The sequence below is a fragment of the Salvelinus alpinus genome, chromosome 25 (assembly GCF_045679555.1).
Source record: "Salvelinus alpinus chromosome 25, SLU_Salpinus.1, whole genome shotgun sequence".
In the NCBI taxonomy this organism is placed as follows: Eukaryota; Metazoa; Chordata; class Actinopteri; order Salmoniformes; family Salmonidae; genus Salvelinus; species Salvelinus alpinus.
In genome coordinates this window covers 28972076-28998448 of record NC_092110.1, presented here as the reverse complement: position 1 = coordinate 28998448, position 26373 = coordinate 28972076, and the positions used below count along the sequence as shown (strand labels likewise).

At 45.9% G+C, this 26373-nt stretch overlaps 1 protein-coding gene across 1 annotated transcript in view; it reads left to right on the top strand.

The window, feature by feature from the left end:
• ush2a (Usher syndrome 2A (autosomal recessive, mild)) overlaps nucleotides 1-26373 on the top strand; it is a 462322-nt gene that overhangs the window by 136066 nt on the left and 299883 nt on the right. The window contains exons 11-16 of the mRNA XM_071365050.1: nucleotides 578-773; nucleotides 2435-2565; nucleotides 4479-4674; nucleotides 9973-10262; nucleotides 10344-10752; nucleotides 12685-12880. Of these exons, the coding sequence (XP_071221151.1) occupies nucleotides 578-773; nucleotides 2435-2565; nucleotides 4479-4674; nucleotides 9973-10262; nucleotides 10344-10752; nucleotides 12685-12880 (1418 nt within the window). The remainder of the gene's footprint in view (nucleotides 1-577; nucleotides 774-2434; nucleotides 2566-4478; nucleotides 4675-9972; nucleotides 10263-10343; nucleotides 10753-12684; nucleotides 12881-26373) is intronic.

The window sequence follows — 26373 nt, the reverse complement described above, 5'->3', positions numbered from 1 at the left end:
TAATACATTTTTAATCATTCCATTTGATGCTCCTCTTGTCCACCATAATTTGTACTGACTGCTGAACAGAATCAAAGACCATCGGAGCTTCATCGCCAACACAAAAATACATTTTCATTCCTTGTCTTTTTTCCTCTACGCCTCACACCTCAACATGCTTGTTTTGACATAAAAGTGGCCTATTTTAACGATGCTGTTGTTGAAAGTCACTTTTAATTTCCCTACCTGATTTCCCTATGGTGTGTCTGTACATTTCAATGTGAATACAGGAGAGTGAGGGGTGGAGTTTTATATATTCACGACACAATGGCAACACAATGAATGACATCCGATTGTGAATGTGTACTGTTTCTCTCTTTAATAAAAGGTGCAGAAGGGGAATATGTTGTTTGTGCTCTATTCTACCTGTGTTGCTCTCTGTTGTCAATGCTCTTGTCTAACAGAGGTCCTCTGAGATGTCCATTTTGTTTTAATAGAATAGGGAAAAAACGCTTTATATTTACAGTTACTGTAAAACATACATTTGATACATTTTTTTGTTCTGTTTGTCTGTTAATTATTTATGTGTGTGTTACAGTGCCAGCGCTGTGCCCCGCTCTACAATGACAAACCCTTCAGGTCAGGTGACCAGGTCCAAGCCTACAGCTGTCGACCATGTGACTGCCATGGCCACGCCCTTTCCTGTCACTATGACATCACAGCTGACGCCCACCCCACTGAACACTACAGAGGAGGGGGAGGGGTGTGTGACGACTGTATGCACAATACTACAGGTATGTAACTATACTGAACAAAAATATAAACACAACATACAACAATTTCAAAGATTTTACTGAGTTACAGTTCATATAAGGAAATCAGTCAATTGAAATAAATTAATTAGCCCCTAATCTATGGATTTCACATGACTGGGAATACAGATATGCATCTGTTGGTCACAGATACCTTTAAAAAAACACTAGTGGCGTGGATCAGAAAACCAGTCAGTATCTGGTGTGACCACCTTTTGCCTCATGCAGCGTGACACATCTTGATCAGCAGGTTGATTGTGGCCTGTGGAATGTTGTCTCACTCCTCTACAATGGCTGTGCGAAGTTGCTGGATATTGGCGGGAACTGTAACACGCTGTCATACATGTCGATCCAGAGCATCCCAAACATGCTCAATGGGTGACATGTCTGGTGAGTATGCAGGCCATGGAAGAACTGGGATATTTTCAGCTTCCAGGAATTGTGTACAGATCCTTGCTACATGGGGCCGTTTATTACCATGCTGAAACATGAGGTGATGCCTGCTGAATGAATGGCACGAAATGGGCCTCAGGATCTCATCATGGTATCGCCGTGCATTCAAATTGCCATCAATAAAATGCACTTGTGTTTGTTGTCCATAGCTTATGCCTGCCCATACCATAACCCCACCATGGGGCACTCTGTTCACAACGTTGACATCAGCAAATCGCTCGCCCACACAACGCCATATACACGCGGTCTGCAGTTGTGAGGCCGGTTGGACGTACTGCCAAATTCTCTAAAATGATGTTGCAATCGACTTATGGTAGAGCTCTGGTGGACATTCCTGCAGTCAGCATGCCAATTGCACGCCCTCTCAAAAGTTGAGACATCTGTGGCCTTGTGTTGTGTGACAAAACTGCACATTTTAGAGTGGCCTTTTATTGTCCCCAGCTCAAGGTGCCCCTGTGTAATGATCATGCTGTTTAATCATCTTCTTGATATGCCACATCTGTCAGGTGGATGTATTATCTTGGCGAAGGAGAAATGCTCACTAACAGGGATGTAAACAAATGTATAAACAGGATTTGAGAAAAAATATGTTTTTTGTGCGTATGGAACATTTCTGGGATCTTTTATTTCAGCTCATGAAACGTGGGAACAACACTTTACATGTTGCGTTTATATATTTTTTCAGTGTAGTATACACTCACACACTCACACACACACACACACACTCACACTCACACACACACACACACACACACACACACACACACACACACACACACACACACACCTATCACTCACACCTATCACTCACCTCTACCCCTTGCCCTCCACCCCCTCCTTTATCTCTCACCCTTTCCCCCTCTCTCCCCTCTCCCCCTCTCTCGCTGTCCTCCCCACCCTTTCTCTCTCTCTCCCTCCCTCCCTCTATCTCGCATTCTCTCCCCCTCCCCCTGCCCATCCCCCCTCTCTCTCTCTCCCTCCTATGTCCCCCCCCTCCCTCCCTCTATCTCTCATTCTCTCCCCCCACCCCCCCCTCCCCCCTCTCTCGCTCACTCCCTCCTCTGTCCCCCCTCCCTCCCTCTATCTCTCACCCCCCCCTCTCTATCCCTCCCTCCTCTGTCCCCCCTCCCTCCCTCTATGTCTCATTCTCTCCCCCTCCCCCCGTCCCTCCCCCATCTCTCTCCTTCCAGGTCGTAGCTGTGAGTCCTGTGTTAGTCAGTTCTACAGGGAGGGGGTTGCTGACCCCAGGTCAGAGGTTGTGTGTCGACCATGTGACTGTCACACACCTGGCTCCATCAACGGTAGTCTGGAGTGTCACCCGGTAAGGACCTATTCTTTTTCCTTTTCTACCTCCTTCCTCCTTCACTCTACCTGACCCCTCCTGTAGGCATAATCAACATCAGTCTGGTGTGTCACCAGATTCTTCCTCCTTCACTCTACCTGACCCCTCCTGTAGGCATAATCAACATCAGTCTGGTGTGTCACCAGATTCTTCCTCCTTCACTCTACCTGACCCCTCCTGTAGGCATAATCAACATCAGTCTGGTGTGTCACCAGATTCTTCCTCCTTCACTCTACCTGACCCCTCCTGTAGGCATAATCAACATCAGTCTGGTGTGTCACCAGATTCTTCCTCCTTCACTCTACCTGACCCCTCCTGTAGGCATAATCAACATCAGTCTGGTGTGTCACCAGATAGGCTTCCCCTTCTTTCTTCTCGTCTTCTTCATCCTTCTCCTCTTCCTCCTCCTCCCTCTTCTTTCTTTTCATCCCTCCTTCTTTCTCTTCCTCCTCTCTCCCCTTCTACTATTACCATACCTTAGTTTACCATAGACCAGGGCTATTCAATTCCAGGCCTACCTGGTAGTTAATTGCACACACCTGGTGCCCCAGGTCTGAATTAGTCCCTGATTGGAAAGAGAGGAGGAAAACCAGAAGTGTTTTGGCCCTCCAGGACCGGAATTGAACAGCCCTGCCATAGAGCCTCCACGGATGTGTTGGTTCTCCCAGAGCCATCTATCAGGTTATATAGCTGTGTGATGTGGGAGACTGAGAGTGAGTATGTAAAAGTGTCATTACTGCTCCCAGCCCTCTAGAGAGAAACCCCTCCCTTTCTTTAGCTGAATATCACGGGGGCCATTCTGGAGAGACAGGTGATGTCGACAGAGACAGTGGATGACAAATTCAAAATCAATCTGAGGGTCAGTCCCAAGGAGAATAGTAGCTGTTGTAAACTCTCCCAGTGAAGGATGACTCCCTCTATAGCTCCATAGATTCATGGCTTTCCCTCTAATATTTCCTTTCTCTTTCACTGCTTTGGTGGAGTCAGGGGCTCCTGGGAGTTTCCACCATATTTCTGATACTAGTCATTTTACTTTCAAATCAGTGTAGGGAAGTGAACAAGTGCACACTTTGGGAGGATGGAGAGATAAGTTGGGACATAGCCGTTGTCTACGGTCCAATGCTGAGCTCGATTGGTTTGGTTTGTATGTCATGTTCTTTTGGTGAAATACCCAGCCAACTAACCAAACACCTAACCAAACAAACAAACAAACAAACAATGCAAGCACTTCTCAGCACACACACACACACACACACACGAACACACACACACACACACACACACACACACACACACACACACACACACACACACACACACACACACACACACACACGAACACACGAACACACACACACACACACACACACACACACACACACACACACGAACACACACACACACACACGAACACACACACACACACACGAACACACACACACACACACACACGAACACACACACACACACACACACACACACACACACACACACACACACACACACACACTACACACACACATACACATGCACTGCCCCTCAGTCTCTCAGGTGCTATCACCTCTTTAACCTACCCTCCTCATCCTTCTCTCCTCCTCCCTCATTCAAAATAATTGAGAGGCCTCGGTGAGTTCGAGCTGCCCATCCGTGACACGCTCCCACAATGCACTGCTGCACAGGTAGACTAATTGGTAACATGTCTCTCCATCTCTTCCTCTCCTCGCTCCTCTCCTCCCTTCTCTCCGCCCCTACTCATCTCCCCTCCCCTCTCTCTCTCTCCCGCACTCCTCTCATTCCCTCTCTCTTTTTCTCTCTTCACCCTCTCCCTTCCTCCATCCCTCCCTCCCCCTACCACACCCTCTCCCTCCATCCCCCTCTCCTATTCTCTCTAGGTGGGGGGCCAGTGTAAGTGTAAGAGGCGTGTGTCTGGCAGGCGGTGTGATGTGTGTCAGGTTGGATTCTACTCTCTGCAGCCGTTGGGCCCCGAGGGCTGTCTGCCGTGCGGCTGCAGCGCTGCAGGCACCCGGGGAGACGACAGCACCTGTCACCAGCAGTCAGGACAGTGCCAGTGCAAGACACACGTAATCGGTAGGTAGCAAGTTAGCACTTCTGGGTGATGGCTCTGGTCATAGGAGCACATGGGAGGCCTCTCTCTCTCTCTGCCTCACTGTTATTTCTACACACATCACTCTCTCTTTCTCTCTCTCTCTCTCTCGCTCTCTCTCTCTCCTCTCTCTTCTCTCTTTTTTCTCTCTCCTCTGTTTCTCTCTCTTCTCTCTCTCTCTTCTCTCTCACTCTCTTCTCTCTCACTCTCTCTTCTCTCTCACTCTCTTTTCTCTCTTTCTCTCTCTCTCTCTCTACTCCTCTCTTTTCTCTCTTTTTTCTCCCTCCTTTCTCTCTCTCTCTCTCTTCTCTGTTTCTCTCTCTTCTCTCTCTCTCTCTTCTCTCTCACTCTCTTCTCTCTCACTCTATCTTCTCTCTCACTCTCTTTTCTCTCTTTCTCACTCTCTCCTTTCTCTCTCTCTCTCTCGTCTCTGTTTCTCTCTCTTCTCTCTCTCTCTTCTCTCTCACTCTCTTCTCTCTCACTCTCTCTTCTCTCTCACTCTCTTTTCTCTCTTTCTCACTCTCTCTTCTCTTCGCTCTCTCTCTCTCTCTCTCTCTCTCTCTCTCTCTCTCTCTCCCTCTCTGTCTCTCGCTTGCTTCATCCTCTTCTCTATCTTTCTGCTCTCACTACCTGTTATGAGAATTTTGTTATCAATGTTCATAAAATTCAATTAATCTACTCAGTCTGCAACCCAGAGTTTGTAAGATTCTGGTTTAAATGAAACAGACAAATTTCTCAGCTTACAATAGTCAAAATGTTTATTCACGAGGACGTCCTAGTCCGTTGTACAAAAACATCCATTTTATACTGGCTCCTTACGCACATACCTTCACACATAAACAGTAGGTATCCTACACATACATACACACAAACAGTAGGTGAGTTGTATCCTTCTCCAGAGTTCTCACCACTGTTTATCACTACCCAGCCGACAGTTCCATTCCCCCGAGATTAGAGGAACCTTGAGAAGGACTCCCTGTCCTATCATAGGTTCCTCAGAGGCCTAGCCAGGTCGGTCCAAACACAGTTTAACTGTTCAATTTTTTTTTCTTCGCACACACATACAAGTTCAAATCCTAAGCTACGCCTTGCTCAGACAGTCTGTGTTTTTCCACTATACAGATACATTGTTTAACCTAATTCTGACTAAAACGACACACATCATCAGATTATATTTTTATGATTCTAATCAATTTCATACAGTTATAAGGTTTCATAGTGGAATTATTGTATCATTATCTTTCAACACATACATTATTTTATCACTACCTTCCTCGCCTTATCTTTTGTTCCCCCCTCTATCTCTCTTTCCCAAAGGATAATGAGAGAGTACAGTTGATTAAAGAGTGAAACAACATTTGTTAGTTTTTTTCATTCTAGAAGATATTTAGTTATATCATAATGTACTCATTTGCAAGAAACATTAAACATGAATTGTTTGTATTTATAATATGGTAAAGTGACTAACATATAGACTAACCTATATGTAAGTGCTATGATTAGGTTGTTGTCAGCACATTCTTGGCCAATCTGTCTGTTTCTTTCTTTTCCCAAAACACACACACACAGCCCTTCTTTTCATGACATCACCACTAGCGGCAGCCAAGATGGCCGTTTCTTCCTCGCTCCTTTGTGATAAATCTGCTCCGTTTCTCTCCTGAGTGTCTTTCAAGAATCTCCTATCAAATGCAAAACGAATCCTACTCAACACACCATGTTTATTGCTAAGCCAGGATATCAACGTCCACCTCATTTTAATTCTCTAATTCAATGACAAGTGGATTAGAACAAACTGTCCCGGGCCCCGCCTCCTTTTCACTCTTCTTACAATAACCCCCTCTTTATCATTTATTTAGCTCCCATAGGTATTTTTCTGAAATTAGATCTGATTACGGCAATTTATTACCAGCTGGGTGTTTGAGGCGAGCAGCGGCTTCATAAGTGCATTGTGTACATAATAGTATTTGAAATGGTGATATACTGTTAGCTGAGGAGCAAGATGGGGGGGGGGGGGGTCATGCCCCAATACATGCTAACTGTAGAGATACACGCGTGTGTGGGCTCACGCATACACACACCAATACACACACACTCACACCCACTCCCACTTACCTATGATTTAATGGTAAACAGCAGAGCTGACCTCGATAGTAGATGTCATTACTCTTATTTAATAGATAGAAGAATGTAAAACCACTTTATTAATACACACACTCTGTCACTGTCCTGGTTACTGTTGGTTAGCTGGATGTTAATGGCTGTAGTACAGCAGGTCTGTAGAAGCAGTGGTGTACATCTCTGTCCTGGTTACTGTTGGTTAGCTGGATGTTAATGGCTGTAGTACAGCAGGCCTGTAGAAGCAGTGGTGTACATCTCTGTCCTGGTTACTGTTGGTTAGCTGGATGTTAATGGCTGTAGTACAGCAGGCCTGTAGAAGCAGTGGTGTACATCTCTGTCCTGGTTACTGTTGGTTAGCTGGATGTTAATGGCTGTAGTACAGCAGGTCTGTAGAAGCAGTGGTGTACATCTCTGTCCTGGTTACTGTTGGTTAGCTGGATGTTAATGGCTGTAGTACAGCAGGCCTGTAGAAGCAGTGGTGTACATCTCTGTCCTGGTTACTGTTGGTTAGCTGGATGTTAATGGCTGTAGTACAGCAGGTCTGTAGAAGCAGTGGTGTACATCTCTGTCCTGGTTACTGTTGGTTAGCTGGATGTTAATGGCTGTAGTACAGCAGGTCTGTAGAAGCAGTGGTGTACATCTCTGTCCACACACACACACACACACACACACACACACACACACACACACACACACACACACACACACACACAGTCACTCACACACACACACACACACACACACAGTCACTCACTCACACACACCAACCCAGCACCACTACTTAAATTCACACAGGACGCCGGATAAGACAGGAGAAATACTCCAGATATAACAGACTGACCCTAGCCCCCCGACACATAAACTACTGCAGCATAAATACTGGAGGCTGAGACAGGAGAGGTCAGGAGACACTGTGGCCCCATCCGATGATACCCCTGGACAGGGCCACACAGGCAGGATACAACATACAACCATCATACAACCATCATACAACCATAACTCCAGTAGCTACAGAGTCAGTACAGAGAAAGTCCTGTGTTCCACAAATCAAATCAAATCAAGTTTATTTTATATAGTCCTTCGTACATCAGCTAATATCTCGAAGTGCTGTACAGAAACCCAGCCTAAAACCCCAAACAGCAAGCAATGCAGGTGTAGAAGCACGATGGCTAGGAAAAACTCCCTAGAAAGGCCAAAACCTAGGAAGAAACCTAGAGAGGAACCAGGCTATGAGGGGTGGCCAGTCCTCTTCTGGCTGTGCCAGGTGGAGATTATAACAGAACATGGCCAAGATGTTCAAAATGTTCATAAATGACGAGCATGGTCAAATAATAATCGGGAATAAATGTCAGTTGGCTTTTCATAGCCGATCATTAAGAGTTGAAAACAGCAGGTATGGGACAGGTAGGGGTTCCATAACCGCAGGCTGAACAGTTGAAAGTATTGAACAGTTGACAGTATTGTTGACAGTATTGTTAGTACTGTGTCCATCACCATGACACACACACACACACACTACACACTACACACACACTCACATTACACACTACACACACACTCACATTACACACACACACACACACACACACACACACTACACACACACACTACACACTACACACTACACACTACACATTACACACACACACACACACACACACACACACACACACACACACACACACACACACACACACACACACTACACACTACACACTACACACTACACACACACACTCACACTCACACTCACACTACACACACACACACACACACACACTACACACGCACACACTACACATTACACACTACACACACACACACACTACACACACATTACACACTACACACTACACACACACACACACACTATACACACACTACACATTACACACTACACACACTACACACACTACACACGCACACTACACACACAGTCCCTCACACACACACACAGTCACTCACTCACTCACACACACCAACCCAGCACCACCACATTGTTCAACTCTGCCGTATCCTTCACCGTGCTGCTATAACCACTGGTTTGAAATATGGGACGGCAGAAATACATTAATATCTATAAATTCATTAAACAGGTTGTGGGCAGTTGGGTGGGAGTGGAGCTGAAATGCCAAGTGGCTGGGGCACTGGTACTCCTGCGTCTAAACGGCTCTGCCCCGGGGCTGCCTGGCTAACATTACGGATAGATTGCCTGTCAGGGAATAGCTATGGTATGTTCTAATAACCAGCGTTGCCTGTGCATATTTTCTATATTTTAATACAGCCCCAATATGACGCTAGTTGGAATCCATGTAGACTACACTCCACTGAGAGGGGGTAATACCTCTCTCTCTGCCTCACTGTTATTTCTACACACATCTCTCTCCCTCTCTCTCTCTCTCTCTCTCGTAGTTGTTAATTTATTTATTTTCTCTCTCAGTGAAATTAAATGTTCTGCCTGAGGAGGGTGATCCATCATACAAAGACGACCTGGCCTAATGATGCCGTTTTTCTGACTTTACACACACACACACACACACACACACACACACACACACACACACACACACACACACACACACACACACACACACACACACACACACACACACACACACACACACACACACACACACACAAACGCGCAAACACACACTCTTGTAATGCTTCACACAATTACTTATTTGTTGATTTAGCACTATATTGCATTTAAAAAATATCTAGGTTAAGACATAAACTAGTTCTGTTAGTCAGAGTGATGATGATGGAGATAGATGAGTCTAGCTGTAAGAAGGGGTGGTTATGGCCAAGCACCAGTCAGTCGTACACCAGGCTGTATTTTAAGGAGGGAAAGATCCAGTTTTTATGGCTGTTAATATTGACATCCTCTACATTAAATGATTCAAGGAGAAGGCTGAGTTAGTCACAGAGTCACTTCGTTGTTGTATTGCAGATTGCATCTTTCAGAGCTTTGAGTTTGGAATGTGTTAACATTGCATCTCTCTGTCTATCCTGTACCCTTTCTTTCTTTCTTTCTTTCTCTCTCTCTCTCTCTCTCTCTCTCTCTCTCTCTCTCTCTCTCTCTCTCTCTCTCTCTCTCTCTCTCTCTCTCTCTCTCTCTCTCCTCGCTTTCTCTCCTTTCTATCTCTCTCGCTCTCTCTCAGGTCTTACCTGTGACAGGTGTGACTATGGCTACAAGCTGTTAAATTCCTCTCACCTTGATGGCTGTGTGGGGTGTGACTGTAACCCTGTGGGGTCCCTCAGCCCCTTCTGTGAGCCAGAGGGGGGGCAGTGTGAGTGCAGGGAGGGGGTGGGGGGCCAGCGCTGTGACTCCTGTGCCAGGGGCCTCTATGGCCTCCATCAGGCGGGCTCCTGCATCCCGTGTCTCTGCTCGCCTGACGGGACCGTACCTGGGACTGTGTGTGACCCAGAGACTGGACAGTGTGTGTGTAAGGTGAGTGTGTGAGAATATGTTTACTGACATCTATTACTGATAATTATCTTATCTACTAGTCATTTTTTATATATCACTTAGGAAAACACTGAGGGACCTCGCTGCGACTCGTGTCGCCGTGGTTACCACAGCCTGGAGAGGAGGAACTCCTTGGGGTGTCTGGCGTGTGCGTGTGACGTCCGCGGCACCCTGGAGGGTGGTGTGTGTGACCCCGTCAACGCCCAGTGTCCCTGTAGGGAGGGGGTGGAGGGTGCCCAGTGTACACGCTGCTCCCTACACTACTACAGCACGACCTCTGACCTCTATGATGACCTCACACCTGACCCCTACTACAACATGACCTTTGACCCCCAGTGGTCATCCCAGGGGTGTGTTCCGTGTGTGTGTGACCCCACAGGAACAGTGGAGGGGACGATGTGTGACGCGGACACCGGGCAGTGTGTGTGTGTGTCTACGCGCCACGGAAGGGACTGCGGTAGATGTAGGCCAGGTGAGTGTGTGTGTGTTTGTGTTTGTTCATAAATCTACCCAACTGGTTTGTAATGGTAGAAGTGCTTAACAACAGAATGTTTGTGTTTGTTCATAAATCAATGGTAGAAGTGCTTAACAACAGAATGTTTGTGTTTGTTCATAAATCTACCCAACTGGTTTGTAATGGTAGAAGTGCTTAACAACAGAATGTTTGTGTTTGTCTCTCTTACTCACACCTTTAACTCTGTAGGAGAACAACTGTATATCACAGTAATACTTTATACTTACTGTTGAATAAGTATCGACGCACACAGCTCCCAGCTCATTACACTGAAGCATCTCAGCTCTGGCATTGACGACAAGCTGCCATGCTGTTTACCACAATGCTCAACACACTCCTCTTTCACTCCCTTTGTCCCTGTCTCTCTCTTTCAAATCACACACTCAGTCTGTTCTTTTCTCTCTGTCTGATGGATGGTCCCTGTAGTGTGTCTTTCTGTTTCTTGGCTCCTAGCGGTGTTATCGTGTGCCTGCGTGTGCCTGCGTATGTGTGCGTATGTGTGCGTATGTGTGCATATGTGTGTGTATGTGTGTGTGTGTGTGCGTGTGTATGCGTGTATGTGTGTGTATGTGTGCGTATGCATGTGTATGTGTGTGTTCCTATTTGTGTGTGTGTGTGCTTTGTCCTGGGGAATGATGATGAGTGCTTGGCATTCACTGTGGGCATTAGCGCATTAGCGTTTAGCTTAGCTACAGGCCATCCCTCATGTGCCCGGTGCCAACTCACCCATCGGCGATTGGGGCTCCGCTGCCCGATACAGTCAACTGCACCTTAGAGAGCATAGATCATGGCAACCTCTTTCACTTCTTCACCTCTGTCTGTGTGTGTTTGTTTGTTTGTGTGTGTGTGTACATGCTCGCTCATAAGTGTGTGTGGGGTCATTAGTAGCAGCTGCTGAACTGTGTTAGTAACTAGCTGAACCATCATGTTTACTGTAATACTCACCACAGCACATTCAGGGGCCAAACACACACACACACACACACACACACACACGCTCAGACCTTGTCATGCCTCTTAGGCCCTGCGGTAGGTGTATGGCAGGGTTCCCAACTGTCGGCCCACGGGCTGAATTTGGCCCGCACGGTTTTTTATTTGCCCCCGAAGTGTTTTGAATACGATCACATATATCTCTCTATTATGCGTGGGAATTCTTTGGAACAGATGTCCAAAATGAAAGTCACTTGGATCTGGGACATAAAAGACTGTTAAAACACCAGCAAATCAAGTGATTTTAATTTTAGACATTAGTTCCAAAATATTCCCACACATTATAGAGAGATATGTGATCTTATTCAAATGTAAGCAAGGTTTGAAATGGTTCAGTTTGAATAGAATATGATATCTGTTTGGGCTTCTTGCTGTCAATATGCAGTCTACAAATGATTTGTAATTATGTTCTGACCTTCCGCTCCAGAAAAGATCGGGTTGCGGCTGAATCTAGTTGCTGATCCCTGGAGTAGGTGGTCAGATGTAGGTCTATACAGTCAATACCAGACAAGATGAATGGCATGACATGTCCTTATCCAAAAGGCATTACAGATTAAACCAAGGGTTCAATTCTGGTAGCATCCCAAAATATCCAGGAATTCCACGTTTCTGGTTGGAATATTCATGGAGAGAATATTCAGGGAATCAGAATTTTGGAAATGTTTCTGGATTTTGCAACCCTAATAGAATTAAATTGGATATCATTCCAATATGCTCCTTCTTTTAGGCCTCTCCTCAATGATGTGTTTGTCACAAATGGTCTATTGTTGCTCTATTACTTGACTACAGGTTTGGTTATGGCAAAATTGTTCTTGTTCCATGCTGTGTATAATGTATTGTGTATGTATGGCCATAGATAGGTATTGTCTCTAATTTCGTACCCATTTGATTTGATTCCAGGTTACTTCCTCTCTGTGTCAGACTTGGGGTCTGAGGTGAGCGTGTGTGTGGAGTGTGACTGTCACCCGGTGGGCTCGTCGGGACAGGTGTGTGGCGGCCAGACGAGGCAGTGTGTGTGTGTTGACCCCTCTGTGGGAGGACGCAGGTGTGACCAGTGTCAGGAGCTCCACTATGGCTTCAACCCTGGCCTTGGCAGGTAAGACACATCACCTCCCATACATTAACCCCATGCACACCAACCCTGGTTTCAGCTCCATACTTACCAACCCAGGTTTCAGCCCCTAACACACCAACCCAGGTTTCAGCCCCATACACACCAACCCAGGTTTCAGCCCCATACATACCAACCCAGGTTTGATCCCCATACACACCAACCCAGGTTTCAGCCCCATACACACCAACCCTGGTTTCATCCCCATACACACCAACCCCAGGCTTCAGCCCCATACACACCAACCCCAGGTTTCAGCCCCAAACACACCAACCCCAGGTTTCAGCCCCAAACACACCAACCCCAGGTTTCAGCCCCATACACACCAACCCCAGGTTTTAGCCCCATACACACCAACCCCAGGTTTCAGCCCCATACACACCAACCCAGGTTTCATCCCCATACATACCAACCCTGGTTTCATCCCCATACATACCAACCCTGGTTTCATCCCCATACACACCAACCCCTGGTTTCAGCCCCATACTTACCAACCCTGGTTTCAGCCCCATACTCACCAACCCCAGGTTTCAGCCCCATACACACCAACCCAGGTTTCATCCCCATACACACCAACCCCTGGTTTCAGCCCCATACACACCAACCCCTGGTTTCAGCCCCATACACACCAACCCCTGGTTTCAGCCCCATACACACCAACCCCTGGTTTCAGCCCCATACACACCAACCCCAGGTTTCAGCCCCATACACACCAACCCCTGGTTTCAGCCCCGTACACACCAACCCCTGGTTTCAGCCCCATACACACCAACCCAAGTTTCAGCCCCATACACACCAACCCAGGTTTCAGCCCCATACACACCAACCCAGGTTTCAGCCCCATACACACCAACCCCTGGTTTCAGCCCCATACACACCAACCCAGGTTTCAGCCCCATACACACCAACCCCAGGTTTCAGCCCCATACACACCAACCCCAGGTTTCAGCCCCATACACAACAACCCAGGTTTCAGCCCCATACACACCAACCTCTGGTTTCAGCCCCATACACACCAACCCCAGGTTTCAGCCCCATACACACCAACCCCAGGTTTCAGCCCCATACACACCAACCCCTGGTTTCAGCCCCATACACACCAACCCCAGGTTTCAGCCCCATACACACCAACCCCAGGTGTCAGCCCCATACACACCAACCCCTGGTTTCAGCCCCATACACACCAACCCCAGGTTATAGCCCCATTGGATTTTTCCCCCACTCCATTCATTTTTTGTTTCAAAAGGTAATTTAACAAACACCCCATTTACTTTTGTGACTTTGTACCATTTGTTTTTGAAGTAGGCTGTCTGAAGAAGCTTAAGAAGCTTAAGAAGCATGTCGTAGGTTATTAAAACTTCTTGTCAATAGGGGGGCGCTGTTTTCACTTTGGGAAAAATCGTGCCCAAATGAAACGGCCTCGTACTCTTTTCTAGATCATACAATATGCATATTATTATTACTATTGGATAGAAAACACTCAGAAGTTTCTAAAACTGTTTGAATTATGTCTGTGAGTAAAAGAGAACTAATTTTGCAGCAAACTTCCATGTAGGAAGTGAAAAATCTGAAAACGAGGCTCTGTTTCAGGGTCTGCCTATTCAATTGCCTTATATTTATCGATATGCATGCACTTCATACGCCTTCCACTAGATGTCAACAGGCAGTGAGAGGTGGAATGGGGTGTCTAGCTTGATCTGAGGCCGAACAAGAGCTTTTGGAGTGGCAGGTCAGGAATTTTCTTTGTCTACCAAGGCGCGCCGCGGAGCTCGACATTGGCTTCTGAAAAGCGTTACGTATACACGGCGAATATCTCCGGCTCTGATTTTATTTGATACATGTGATAATAACATCATAAAGTAGGTTTTTTCAACCGAGTTTTATCAGTTTATTCAACGTTTATTGGGACTTTTGGAATTTTCCGTTCTTTGCGCCAAGAGTTGATGGGCATGTTCACGCCACATGGCTAAGCAAGGTTGCTAATTCGACAGAAGAAATGGACATTCTAAAACCAAACAACGATTTATTCTGGACCAAGGACTCCTTGTACAACATTCTGATGGAAGCTCAACAAAAGTAAGAAAACATTTATGATGTTATTTCGTATTTCTGTGTAAAATGTTGAGTCCTATTCTCCACCGTTTTGGTGAGCGCTGTCTCGCAATAACGCAAGCTGTATGTTATGGTAAAGTTATTTTTAAAACTCTAACACAGCGGTTGCATTAAGAACCAGTGTATCTTTCATTTGCCATACAACAAGTATTTTTATGTAAAGTTTATGATGAGTTCTTTGGTCAGATTAGGTGAGTGTCCAAAATATCTCCGGAGATTCTGGTGAATCGATGCTACGTATTCACAATGTATAATCAGGATTTGTAGCTCTAAATATGCACATTTTCGAACAAAACATAATTGTATTGTATAACATGATGTAGACTGTCATCTGATGAATTTGTTCAAGGTTAGTGATTAATTTTATATCTTTTGCTGGTTTTTGCGAAAGCTACCTTTTGCGGTGAATAAATGCGTTTGTGTGTTTGGCTATTGTGGTAAGCTAATATAATTCTATATTGTGTTTTCGCTGTAAAACACTTAAAAAAATGGGAAACATTGGCTGGATTCACAAGATGTTTATCTTTCATTTGTACACCATGTATTTTTCATAAATGTTTTATGATGAGTATTTAGGTATTTCACGTTGCTCTCTGTAATTATTCTGGCTGCTTTGGTGATATTTTTGATGGTAGCTGCAATGTAAAACTATGATTTATACCTCAAAAATGCACATTTTCGAACAAAACATAAATGTATTGTATAACATGTTATAAGACTGTCATCTGATGAAGTTCTTTCTTGGTTAGTGACTAATTTTATCTCTATTTTGTCGGTTTTGTGAAAGCTACCTATGCGGTAGAAACATGGTGAAAATATGCAGTTGTGTGTTTGGCTTTTGTGGTTAGCTAATAGAAATACATATTGTGTTTTCGCTGTAAAACATTTTAAAAATCGGAAATGATGGCTGGATTCACAAGATGTTTATCTTTCATTTGCTGTATTGGACTTGTGATTTCATGAAAATTATATTATGATATCCCTGTCCCGTTAGGCTAGGCTATGCTAGTCAGCTTTTTTGATGAGGAGGATCCCGGATCCGGGATGGGTATCTGTAACAGCTGTCTTCCAGGGGTGAAGGAGAGGACCAAAGTGCAGCGCGGCTAGTGTTCAACATGTTTAATAAAAGAACAAGTGAAACACTACAAACAACATACAAAATAACAAAATGTGCAAAAACCGAGACAGACCTATCTGGTGCAGACAACCACAGAGACAGGAAACAAACACCCACCAAATCCCAACACAAAACAAGCCTCCTATATATGATTCTCAATCAGGGACAACGATTACCATCTGCCTCTGATTGAGAACCATATTAGGCTGGACATAGAAACAGACAAACTAGACACACAACATAGCATTCCCACCCAGCTCACGTCCTGACCAACACTAAACAAGCAAAACACATAATAACTCTGGTCAGGACGTTACAGTATCACTGAAAGGGACCAGCCTGATGATTTGCAGCTGCTGTGTTAAAAAACGACTTGCTTTTTCTATAATCTATTGACGATCTGATACTTCAGTTGGAACTGGCACTGTTGCGCTCACATTTGACAGAATTATATACAACTTTAGCACGGTTAAAAATATATGTATATATAATATATATATGTAATGTATGTATATATTTTTAAACAATAGCCTATATAAAATCTAAACATCTGGTGCTGCTGCATGGGTTCATTGGTGGTCTTGCTAACTACTCAGGCTGTGTGACCTATTCTTGATCGACTCATTTCTACATCTCTATGCATTAGTGTTGGTGTAGTCTGAATACAACAGAATATGTCTAATTCAAAGAACAGTGATGAAGGAAATGAAAAATGTTCCACAGAGCATGCCCAGTGCTGTGGTTGAGCGGTACGGAGCGAAACTGGAGCGAGAGAGAAGGCCGACAATCCAAAAGGTTTTAAATCTGCTCCATGCTCCAGACAAATTACGCATGCATCTCGTTCCACTCCGATCACATCTTCTGAACCCTGCCTAGACCCATGATGTGGCGGAGACATCAGTTAGTCAGTTAGTATACTGAACAAAAATATAAACGCAACATGTAAAGTGTTGGTCCCATGTTTCATGAGCTGAAATAGAAGATCCCAAAAACGTTCCATTTGCACAAAAAGCTTATTTCTCTCAAATTTTGAGCAAAAATTAGTTTACATCCTTGTTGGTGAGTATTTCTCATTTGCTAAGATAATCCATCCACCGGGCATGTGTGGCATATCAAGAAGCTGACTAAACTGCATGATCATTACACAGGTGCACCTGGTTCTGGGGACAATAAAAGGTCACTCTAAAATGTGCAGTTTTGTCACATACCACAATGCTACAGATGTCTCAAGTTTTGAGTGGGCGTGCAATTGGCATGCTGACTGCAGGAATGTCCACCAGAGCTGTTGCCAGATAATGTAATGTTGATTTCTCTACCATAAGCCGCCTTAAATGTTGTTTTAAAGAACTTGGCAGTACGTCCAACCGGCCTAACATCCGCAGATCACGTGTAACCACGCCAGCACAAGACCTACACATCCGGATTCTTTACCTGTGGGATCATCTGAGACCAGCCACCCAGATAGCTGATGAAACTAGGTTTTTACAACCGAAAACATTTCTGCACAAACTGTCAGAAACCGTCTCAGGGAAGCTCATCTGTGTGCTATTCCGTCCTCACCAGGGTCTTGACCTGACTGCAGTTTGGCGTTGTGACCAACTTCAGTGGGCAAATGCTCACCTTCGATGACCACTGGCACGCTGGAGAAGTGTGCTCTTCATGGATGAATCCCGGTTTCCACTGTACCGGGCAGATAGCAGTGTGGCGTCGTGGGGGTGGGGTTATGGTATGGCCAGGCATAAGCTACGGACAACGAATATAATTACATTTTATCGATGGTAATTTGAATGCACAGAGGTACTGTGACGAGATCCTGAGGCCCATTGTCATCTTCCGCCATCAACTCATGTTTCAGCATGATAATGCACAGCCCCATGTCGCAAGGATCTGTACACAATTCCTGGAAGCTGAAAATGTCCCAGTTCTTCAAATGTGGGATGCTCTGGATCGACGTATACGGCATCGTGTTCCAGTTCCTGACAATATCCAGCAAATTCGCAAAGCCATTGAATAGGAGTGGGACAACATTCATCAGGCTACAATCAACTGCCTGATCAACTCTATGCAAAGGAGATGTGTGGCAAATGAGGCAAATGGTGATCTCACCAGATACTGACTGGTTTTATGATCCATGCCCAGTCATGTGAAATCCATAGATTAGGGCATAATTTATTTATTTCAATTGACTGATTTCCTTATTTGAACTGTAACTCAGTAAAATCTTTGAAATTGTTGCATGTTGCGTTTTATATTTTTTGTTCAGTATACATCCACCATTAAAACCTCTCTCCAATCTGTGGGAACAAATGGCTGGGGAGAACAGACTAAATGGCTGAGGAGAACAGACTAAATGGCTGAGGAGAACAGACTAAATGGCTGGGGAGAGCACACTAAATGGCTGGGGAGAACAGACTAAATGGCTGAGGAGAACACACTAAATGGCCGGGGAGAACACACTAAATGGCTGGGGAGAACAGACTAAATGGCTGGGGAGAACATACTAAATGGCTGGGTAGAACACACTAAATGGCTGAGGAGAACACACTAAATGGCTGGGGAGAACAGACTAAATGGCTGGGGAGAACAGACTAAATGGCTGGGGAGAACAGACTAAATGGCTGAGGAGAACAGACTAAATGGCTGGGGAGAACAGACTAAATGGCTGGGGAGAACAGACTAAATGGCTGAGAAGAACAGACTAAATGGCTGGGGAGAACAGACTAAATGGCTGAGGAGAACAGACTAAATGGCTGGGGAGAACACACTAAATGGCTGAGGAGAACACACTAAATGGCTGAGGAGAACACACTAAATGGCTGAGGAGAACACACTAAATGGCTGAGAAGAACAGACTAAATGGCTGGGGAGAACAGACTAAATGGCTGAGGAGAACAGACTAAATGGCTGGGGAGAACACACTAAATGGCTGAGGAGAACACACTAAATGGCTGAGGAGAACAGACTAAATGGCTGGGGAGAACACACTAAATGGCTGAGGAGAACAGACTAAATGGCTGGGGAGAACAGACTAAATGGCTGGGGAGAACAGACTAAATGGCTGAGGAGAACAGACTAAATGGCTGGGGAGAACAGACTAAATGGCTGGGGAGAACAGACTAAATGGCTGAGGAGAACACACTAAATGGCTGGGGAGAACAGACTAAATGGCTGGGGAGAACAGACTAAATGGCTGAGGAGAACAGACTAAATGGCTGAGGAGAACAGACTAAATGGCTGAGGAGAACACACTAAATGGCTGGGGAGAACACACTAAATGGCTGGGGAGAACAGACTAAATGGCTGGGGAGAACAGACTAAATGGCTGAGGAGAACACACTAAATGGCTGAGGAGAACAGACTAAATGGCTGGGGAGAACAGACTAAATGGCTGAGGAGAACAGACTAAATGGCTGAGGAGAACAGACTAAATGGCTGGGGAGAACAGACTAAATGGCTGAGGAGAACAGACTAAATGGCTGGGGAGAACAGACTAAATGGCTGAGAAGAACAGACTAAATGGCTGAGGAGAACACACTAAATGGCTGGGGAGAACACACTAAATGGCTGGGGAGAACAGACTAAATGGCTGAGGAGAACAGACTAAATGGCTGGGGAGAACAGACTAAATGGCTGAGAAGAACAGACTAAATGGCTGAGGAGAACAGACTAAATGGCTGGGGAGAGCACACTAAATGGCTGGGGAGAACAGACTAAATGGCTGAGGAGAACACACTAAATGGCTGGGGAGAACACACTAAATGGCTGGGGAGAACAGACTAAATGGCTGGGGAGAACACACTAAATGGCTGGGGAGAACAGACTAAATGGCTGGGGAGAACAGACTAAATGGCTGGGGAGAACAGACTAAATGGCTGGGGAGAACACACTAAATGGCTGGGGAGAACAGACTAAATGGCTGGGGAGAACAGACTAAATGGCTGGGGAGAACACACTAAATGGCTGGGGAGAACACACTAAATGGCTGGGGAGAACAGACTAAATGGCTGGGGAGAACAGACTAAATGGCTGGGGAGAACAGACTAAATGGCTGAGGAGAACAGACTAAATGGCTGGGGAGAACAGACTAAATGGCTGAGGAGAACACACTAAATGGCTGAGGAGAACAGACTAAATGGCTGAGGAGAACAGACTAAATGGCTGGGGAGAACACACTAAATGGCTGGGGAGAACAGACTAAATGGCTGAGGAGAACAGACTAAATGGCTGGGGAGAACACACTAAATGGCTGGGGAGAACAGACTAAATGGCTGAGGAGAACACACTAAATGGCTGGGGAGAACACACTAAATGGCTGGGGAGAACAGACTAAATGGCTGGGGAGAACAGACTAAATGGCTGAGGAGAACAGACTAAATGGCTGGGGAGAACAGACTAAATGGCTGAGAAGAACAGACTAAATGGCTGGGGAGAGCACACTAAATGGCTGGGGAGAACAGACTAAATGGCTGAGGAGAACACACTAAATGGCTGGGGAGAACACACTAAATGGCTGGGGAGAACAGACTAAATGGCTGAGAAGAACAGACTAAATGGCTGAGGAGAACACACTAAATGGCTGGGGAGAACACACTAAATGGCTGGGGAGAACACACTAAATGGCTGAGAAGAACAGACTAAATGGCTGGGGAGAACAGACTAAATGGCTGGGGAGAACAGACTAAATGGCTGGGGAGAACACACTAAATGGCTGGGGAGAACAGACTAAATGGCTGAGGAGAACACACTAAATGGCTGGGGAGAACAGACTAAATGGCTGGGGAGAACAGACTAAATGGCTGGGGAGAACAGACTAAATGGCTGGGGAGAACAGACTAAATGGCTGGGGAGAACACACTAAATGGCTGGGGAGAACAGACTAAATGGCTGAGGAGAACACACTAAATGGCTGGGGAGAACAGACTAAATGGCTGGGGAGAACAGACTAAATGGCTGGGGAGAACAGACTAAATGGCTGGGGAGAACAGACTAAATGGCTGGGGAGAACACACTAAATGGCTGGGGAGAACAGACTAAATGGCTGAGGAGAACAGACTAAATGGCTGGGGAGAACACACTAAATGGCTGGGGAGAACAGACTAAATGGCTGAGGAGAACAGACTAAATGGCTGAGGAGAACATACTAATATCTGGGAAGGGGGGGGGGGTTTCTTTGTTCAAAATAATTCTACTACTCATCTTTTTTTTGAGGATTCTGAGTAATTTGATAAAAATAAATTAAAACACTTAATTGGGTGTGTGTGTGTGGTGTGTGTGTATGTGTGCCCCTGTGTGTGTGCATGTGCGTGTGTGTGCGTGCTACGGGATGACCTTCACTGATAGCTGTGTGTAGTGTATTAAGGCAGAGAGCTGTGACTGAGATCTCTTAGCTGTGGGGAGAGAGGGAAGGAGAGAAAGAGAGAGAACGGTACATCGAGGCCTGCGTTAGATGCAAATGTGCTAGATGAGTGTTTTCAGTAGATCAACAACAGGCTGCTGAACAGCACAGATTGGCAATCCATACGAATGGTGAGGGATGAGTGTGTGTGTGTGTATGTTGTGTATGCGTGTGCGATCGGTCGAGCCCCTGCCTCGCTGGGGTAAGGATGAAAAATGAAGTTTTTAAACTGATTACTGGGGAAGCCTTTCTGGCATCAGGAGACTGAAAACAATAAAGATTTATATTAATATTATAAACTCATTTATCCCCTGCCAATCAATAAGCCCATGCATCTTATTTGGTTTTCTCCCGGTGCTCGCCGTTCGGCACAGGTTGATCTAATCGAGGTTGGTTATAGACCCTTAATATGGTTATGGGATATTTCCTGGCAGACTAAATGACAGAATATCAGGTCTGCCCAAATCCTTGTTCAGTTAATCATAACCTTGGGGGTAAAAAATAGCTTTTCTTTCTCAACAGAGTGGATTATTATACACAGTAATTATAGCCCTGATCTATCCACACACAAACAAACATGTAAACGCAGGCACACACACACACACACACACACACATACAAACAAACACAATATCATTAAGATGTTTACCACACAGAGCGGTGTAGTTTACCCGAGCCTCAGAGTAAATTCACATTTGTCAGTTTCTTATTTTGATTCATAGTGTCTGTTGTTAAGTCTTTATCCAGTGTGTGTGTGCGTGTGTGTGTGTGTGTGTGTGTGTGTGTGTGTGTGTGTGTGTGTGTGTGTGTGTGTGTGTGTGTGTGTGTGTGTGTGTGTGTGTGTGTGTGTGTGTGTGTGTGTGTGTGTGTGTGTGTGTGTGTGTGTGTGTGTGTGTGTGTGTGTGTGTGTGAGAGAGAGAGAGCAAGAGAGAGAGAGAGGTCACTGACCCCTATTCTAGGAAGTGCAAAAAAGATACAAATACGTTTATAACGGATTAAATCTATTACATTTATTATAACAAGACCTGCACTCACGCTTTGAGCACAACGATGACTCTGAGCTCCCGATGCGAGCCCCTGAGGGCTATGTACTTGCAGTCTCCACGGAGGACGTATGTAAGTCATTCAAACTTATTAGCCCTGGCAAGGTTGACGGCCCAGACGGCATCCCTCACCCTCAGAGTATGTGCAGACCAGCTGTTGTCTTTTTCGGACATTTTCCATCTGTTTCTAGCTCAGGCCACTGTCCCCACCTGCTTCTAGGTGTCCACTATCATCCCCGTGCCCAAGAAAGGGAAAGTAACTGAACTGAATGACTACAGTCCCGTAGCACTCACCTCCGTCATCATGAAGTGCTTCGAGAGGCTAGTTAAAGACCATATCACCTCCTCCTGACGGGCCGCCTGCAGGTGGTGAAGGTAGGCATCATTACCTCCTCAACACTGATTCTCAACACAGGGGCCCCACAAGGGTGCGTCCTTAGTCCCCTCTTGTACTCCCTGTACACTCTTATAAAAAAAAGCTGCTATCTAGAACCTTAAAGGGTTCTTTGGCTGCCCTCAGAGGAGAACCCTTTAAAGAACCTTTTTTGGTTGCAGGTATAACCTTTTTTGGTTCTAGGTATAACCCTTTTGGGTTCCATGTATAACCCTCTGTAAAAGGGGTTCTACATAGAACCCAAAACATTCTATGGGGACAGCCGAAGAACCCTTTTAGAACCCTTTTTTCTAAGAGTGTATACCTACTACTGCGTGGCCTCACACAGTTCCAGCTCCATCATCAAGCTCGCTGACGACACGACAGTAGTAGGCCTGATTATCAACAACGACAAGATGGCGTACAGGGAGAAAGTAGGCACCCTGATGGCCTGGTGCCAGGTAAACAACATCTCCCTCAAAGTCAGCAAAACAAAGGAGCTGATTGTGGACTTCAGGAGGAACTACGGGGCCGCCGCTGGAGGTTGGTTAAAAGTTTAAAGTACAACTCAGAGAATCTGAAGGTCAAACCACACAGACACTGTGGTGAGGAAGGCACGTCAGCAACTCTTCAACCTCAGGATGCTGTAGAAATGTGTCCGTTCCCAAATGGTCCTCACAGTGTTCTACAGGAGCATCATTGAGCGCATACTTTCGGGCTGCATCAAAGCCTGGTACGGCAACTCCACCACCGAGGACCGCAAGGCGCTACAGAGGGTGGTGCGCTCAGTCGAACGCACCATTGAGTGCACACTGCCTGCCTTCCAGGACACCTACAACACCAGGTGTCGCAGGAAGGCCAAGAAGATCATCAGGGACCCGAGCTATGCCCTGTTGTCCCCGCTTCAATCACCCCCTCCATTCCTATCACAGGAGGTTGGTGGCACTTTAATTGGGGACGACAGGCTGTGGTAATGACTGAAGCAGAATCAGTGGAATGGTATCAAATACATCAAACACATGGTTTTATGCCATTCCATTTACTCCGTTCCAGCCATTATTAAGAGCCGTCCTCCCCTCAGCAGCCTCCACTGCTTCCTACTCCTCCTATGGACATCCCCCCCCCACCTCAACAGACCCGACCCCCAATGGACATTTATCATGCTGAACAGCCACCACTAGTCAGCTACTTGCACCCCCTGTTCCCCGCTCTTCTACCGCGGTCTGCTGCTCCCCCTATGGACATTCCCCTCCCCCTCAACAGACATTTACCCTGCCCCCACCCCAATGGACATCATTGCCACAGTTGTTAAATATGTGTTTGCATTATTATCTATTTTATTATATTGTATTGTATTGTTGGAACTCGGAGCTTAAGAATTTCACTGTACCATGTAATTACATCTGCAACCCTTTACAACCCCATATTAAACTCTAATCTAATCATAGCAGGAGGTTAGAATATTCACACACACACAATCTCACAAACATGGGATTCATTTAAGACTGATGAAAAAAAAGGGAGAGTTGGTGTGATGTTGGGTGTTTTCTCTCTCCTTGGGAGAGGAGTGAAGGTCGCGTCGCGGAGGCGAGTGGAAGAGCCGTGTGTGTGTGTTGTGTGTGTGTTGTGTGCGTGTTGTGTGTGTGTGTGTGTTGTGTGTGGGGTGGTGGAACCCCCAAAGCTCCCTGCAGTTGACAGGACAAATTTGCTGTTCATTAAGGGGCTGTGGCTTTTCACGCCGCGAGAAGGAGGGTGTCATAGTGTGTGTGCGTGTGATTGAAGGTGTGTGTGTGTGTTTAAGGGTGTCAGGCATTTGGCCTGGTGATCACCCAGTGCCAGGTCTCAGTGGGGTTCCACCACCGGTGTGACCCAATCCCCTGAACCCCCCCCCTCTACACACACACACCCCTTTCAGACACACACACACACACACGTCGCCTTAACACCCATGGGACCCCTCCCCATACTGTCACTGGTCTGTGAATAGGGGAGCATGAAAAAAGGGAAGAGGGGTGTTAAGGTGAAGACCCAATACCACCTCTCTCCATCACACACACGAGTCATTTAGCAGATGCTCTTATCCACAACGACTTACAGTAGTTAATTTATCTTAAAACACACAATAATATGTGGACACAACTTCAAATTAGTGGATTCAGCTATTTTTATTTTCCTTTATTTAACTAGGCAAGTCAGTTAGGAACATATTCTTATTTTCAATGAAGGCCTAGGAACAGTGGGTTAACTGCCTTGTTCATGGGCAGAACAACAGATTTTTACGTTGTCAGCTTTGGGATTCGATCTTGCAACCTTTCGTTCACTAGTCCAACGCTCTAACCACTAGGCTACCTGCCACCCCACTATCCACTCCCGTTGCTGACAGGTTAAAATCGAGCACACAGGCATGCGATCTCCATAGACAATCATTGGCAGTAGAATGGGCTTACTGAAGAGCTCAGTGATTTTCAACGTGGCACCGTCATAGGATGTTTCCTTTCCAACATGTCAGTTTGTCACAAATTTCTGCCCTGCTAGAACTGCCCCGGTCAACTGTAAGTGCTGTTATTGTGAAGTGGAAACGCCTCGGAGCAACAACGGCTCAACCGTGAAGTGGTAGGTCACACAAGTTCACAGAACAGGACCGCCGAGTGCTGAAGCACGTAGCAAGTAAAAATCATCTGCCCTCAGTTGCAACACTCACTACCGAGTTCCAAACTGCCTCTGGAAGCAACGTCAGCACAATAACTGTTCATCGGAAGCTCCATGAAATGGGTTTCCTTGGCCCCGCAGCCGCACACAAGCCTAAGATCACCATGCGCAATGCGAAGCGTCGGCTGGAGTGGTGTAAAGCTTGCCGCCATTGGACTCTTGAGCAGTTGAGCTGTTATAGACCCCCCTCAGCTCCCAGCTGTGCCCTGGACACCATATGTGAATTGATTGCCCCCCATCTATCTTCAGAGTTTGTTCTGTTAGGTGTTCTAAACTGGGATATGCTTAACATCCCAGCAGTCCTACAATCTAAGCTAGATGCCATCAATCTCACACAAATTATCAAGGAAACCACCAGGTACAACCCTAAATCCGTAAACATGGGCACCCTCATAGATATTACCCTGAACAACTTGCCCTCCAAATACACCTCTGCTGTTTTCAATCAGGGTCTCAGCCTCATTGCCTGCATCCGCTATGGGTCCGCGGTCAAACGACCACCACTCATTACTGTCAAACGCTCCCTAAAACACTTCTGCGAGCAGGCCTTTCTAATCGACCTGGCCCGGGTATCCTGGAAGGATATTGAACTCATCCCGTCAGTCGAGGATGCCTGGTCGTTCTTTAAAAGTAATTTCCTCACCATCTTAAATAAGCATGCCCCTTTCAAAAAATGTAGAACTAAGAACAGATATAGCCCTTGGTTCACTCCAGACCTGACTGCCCTTG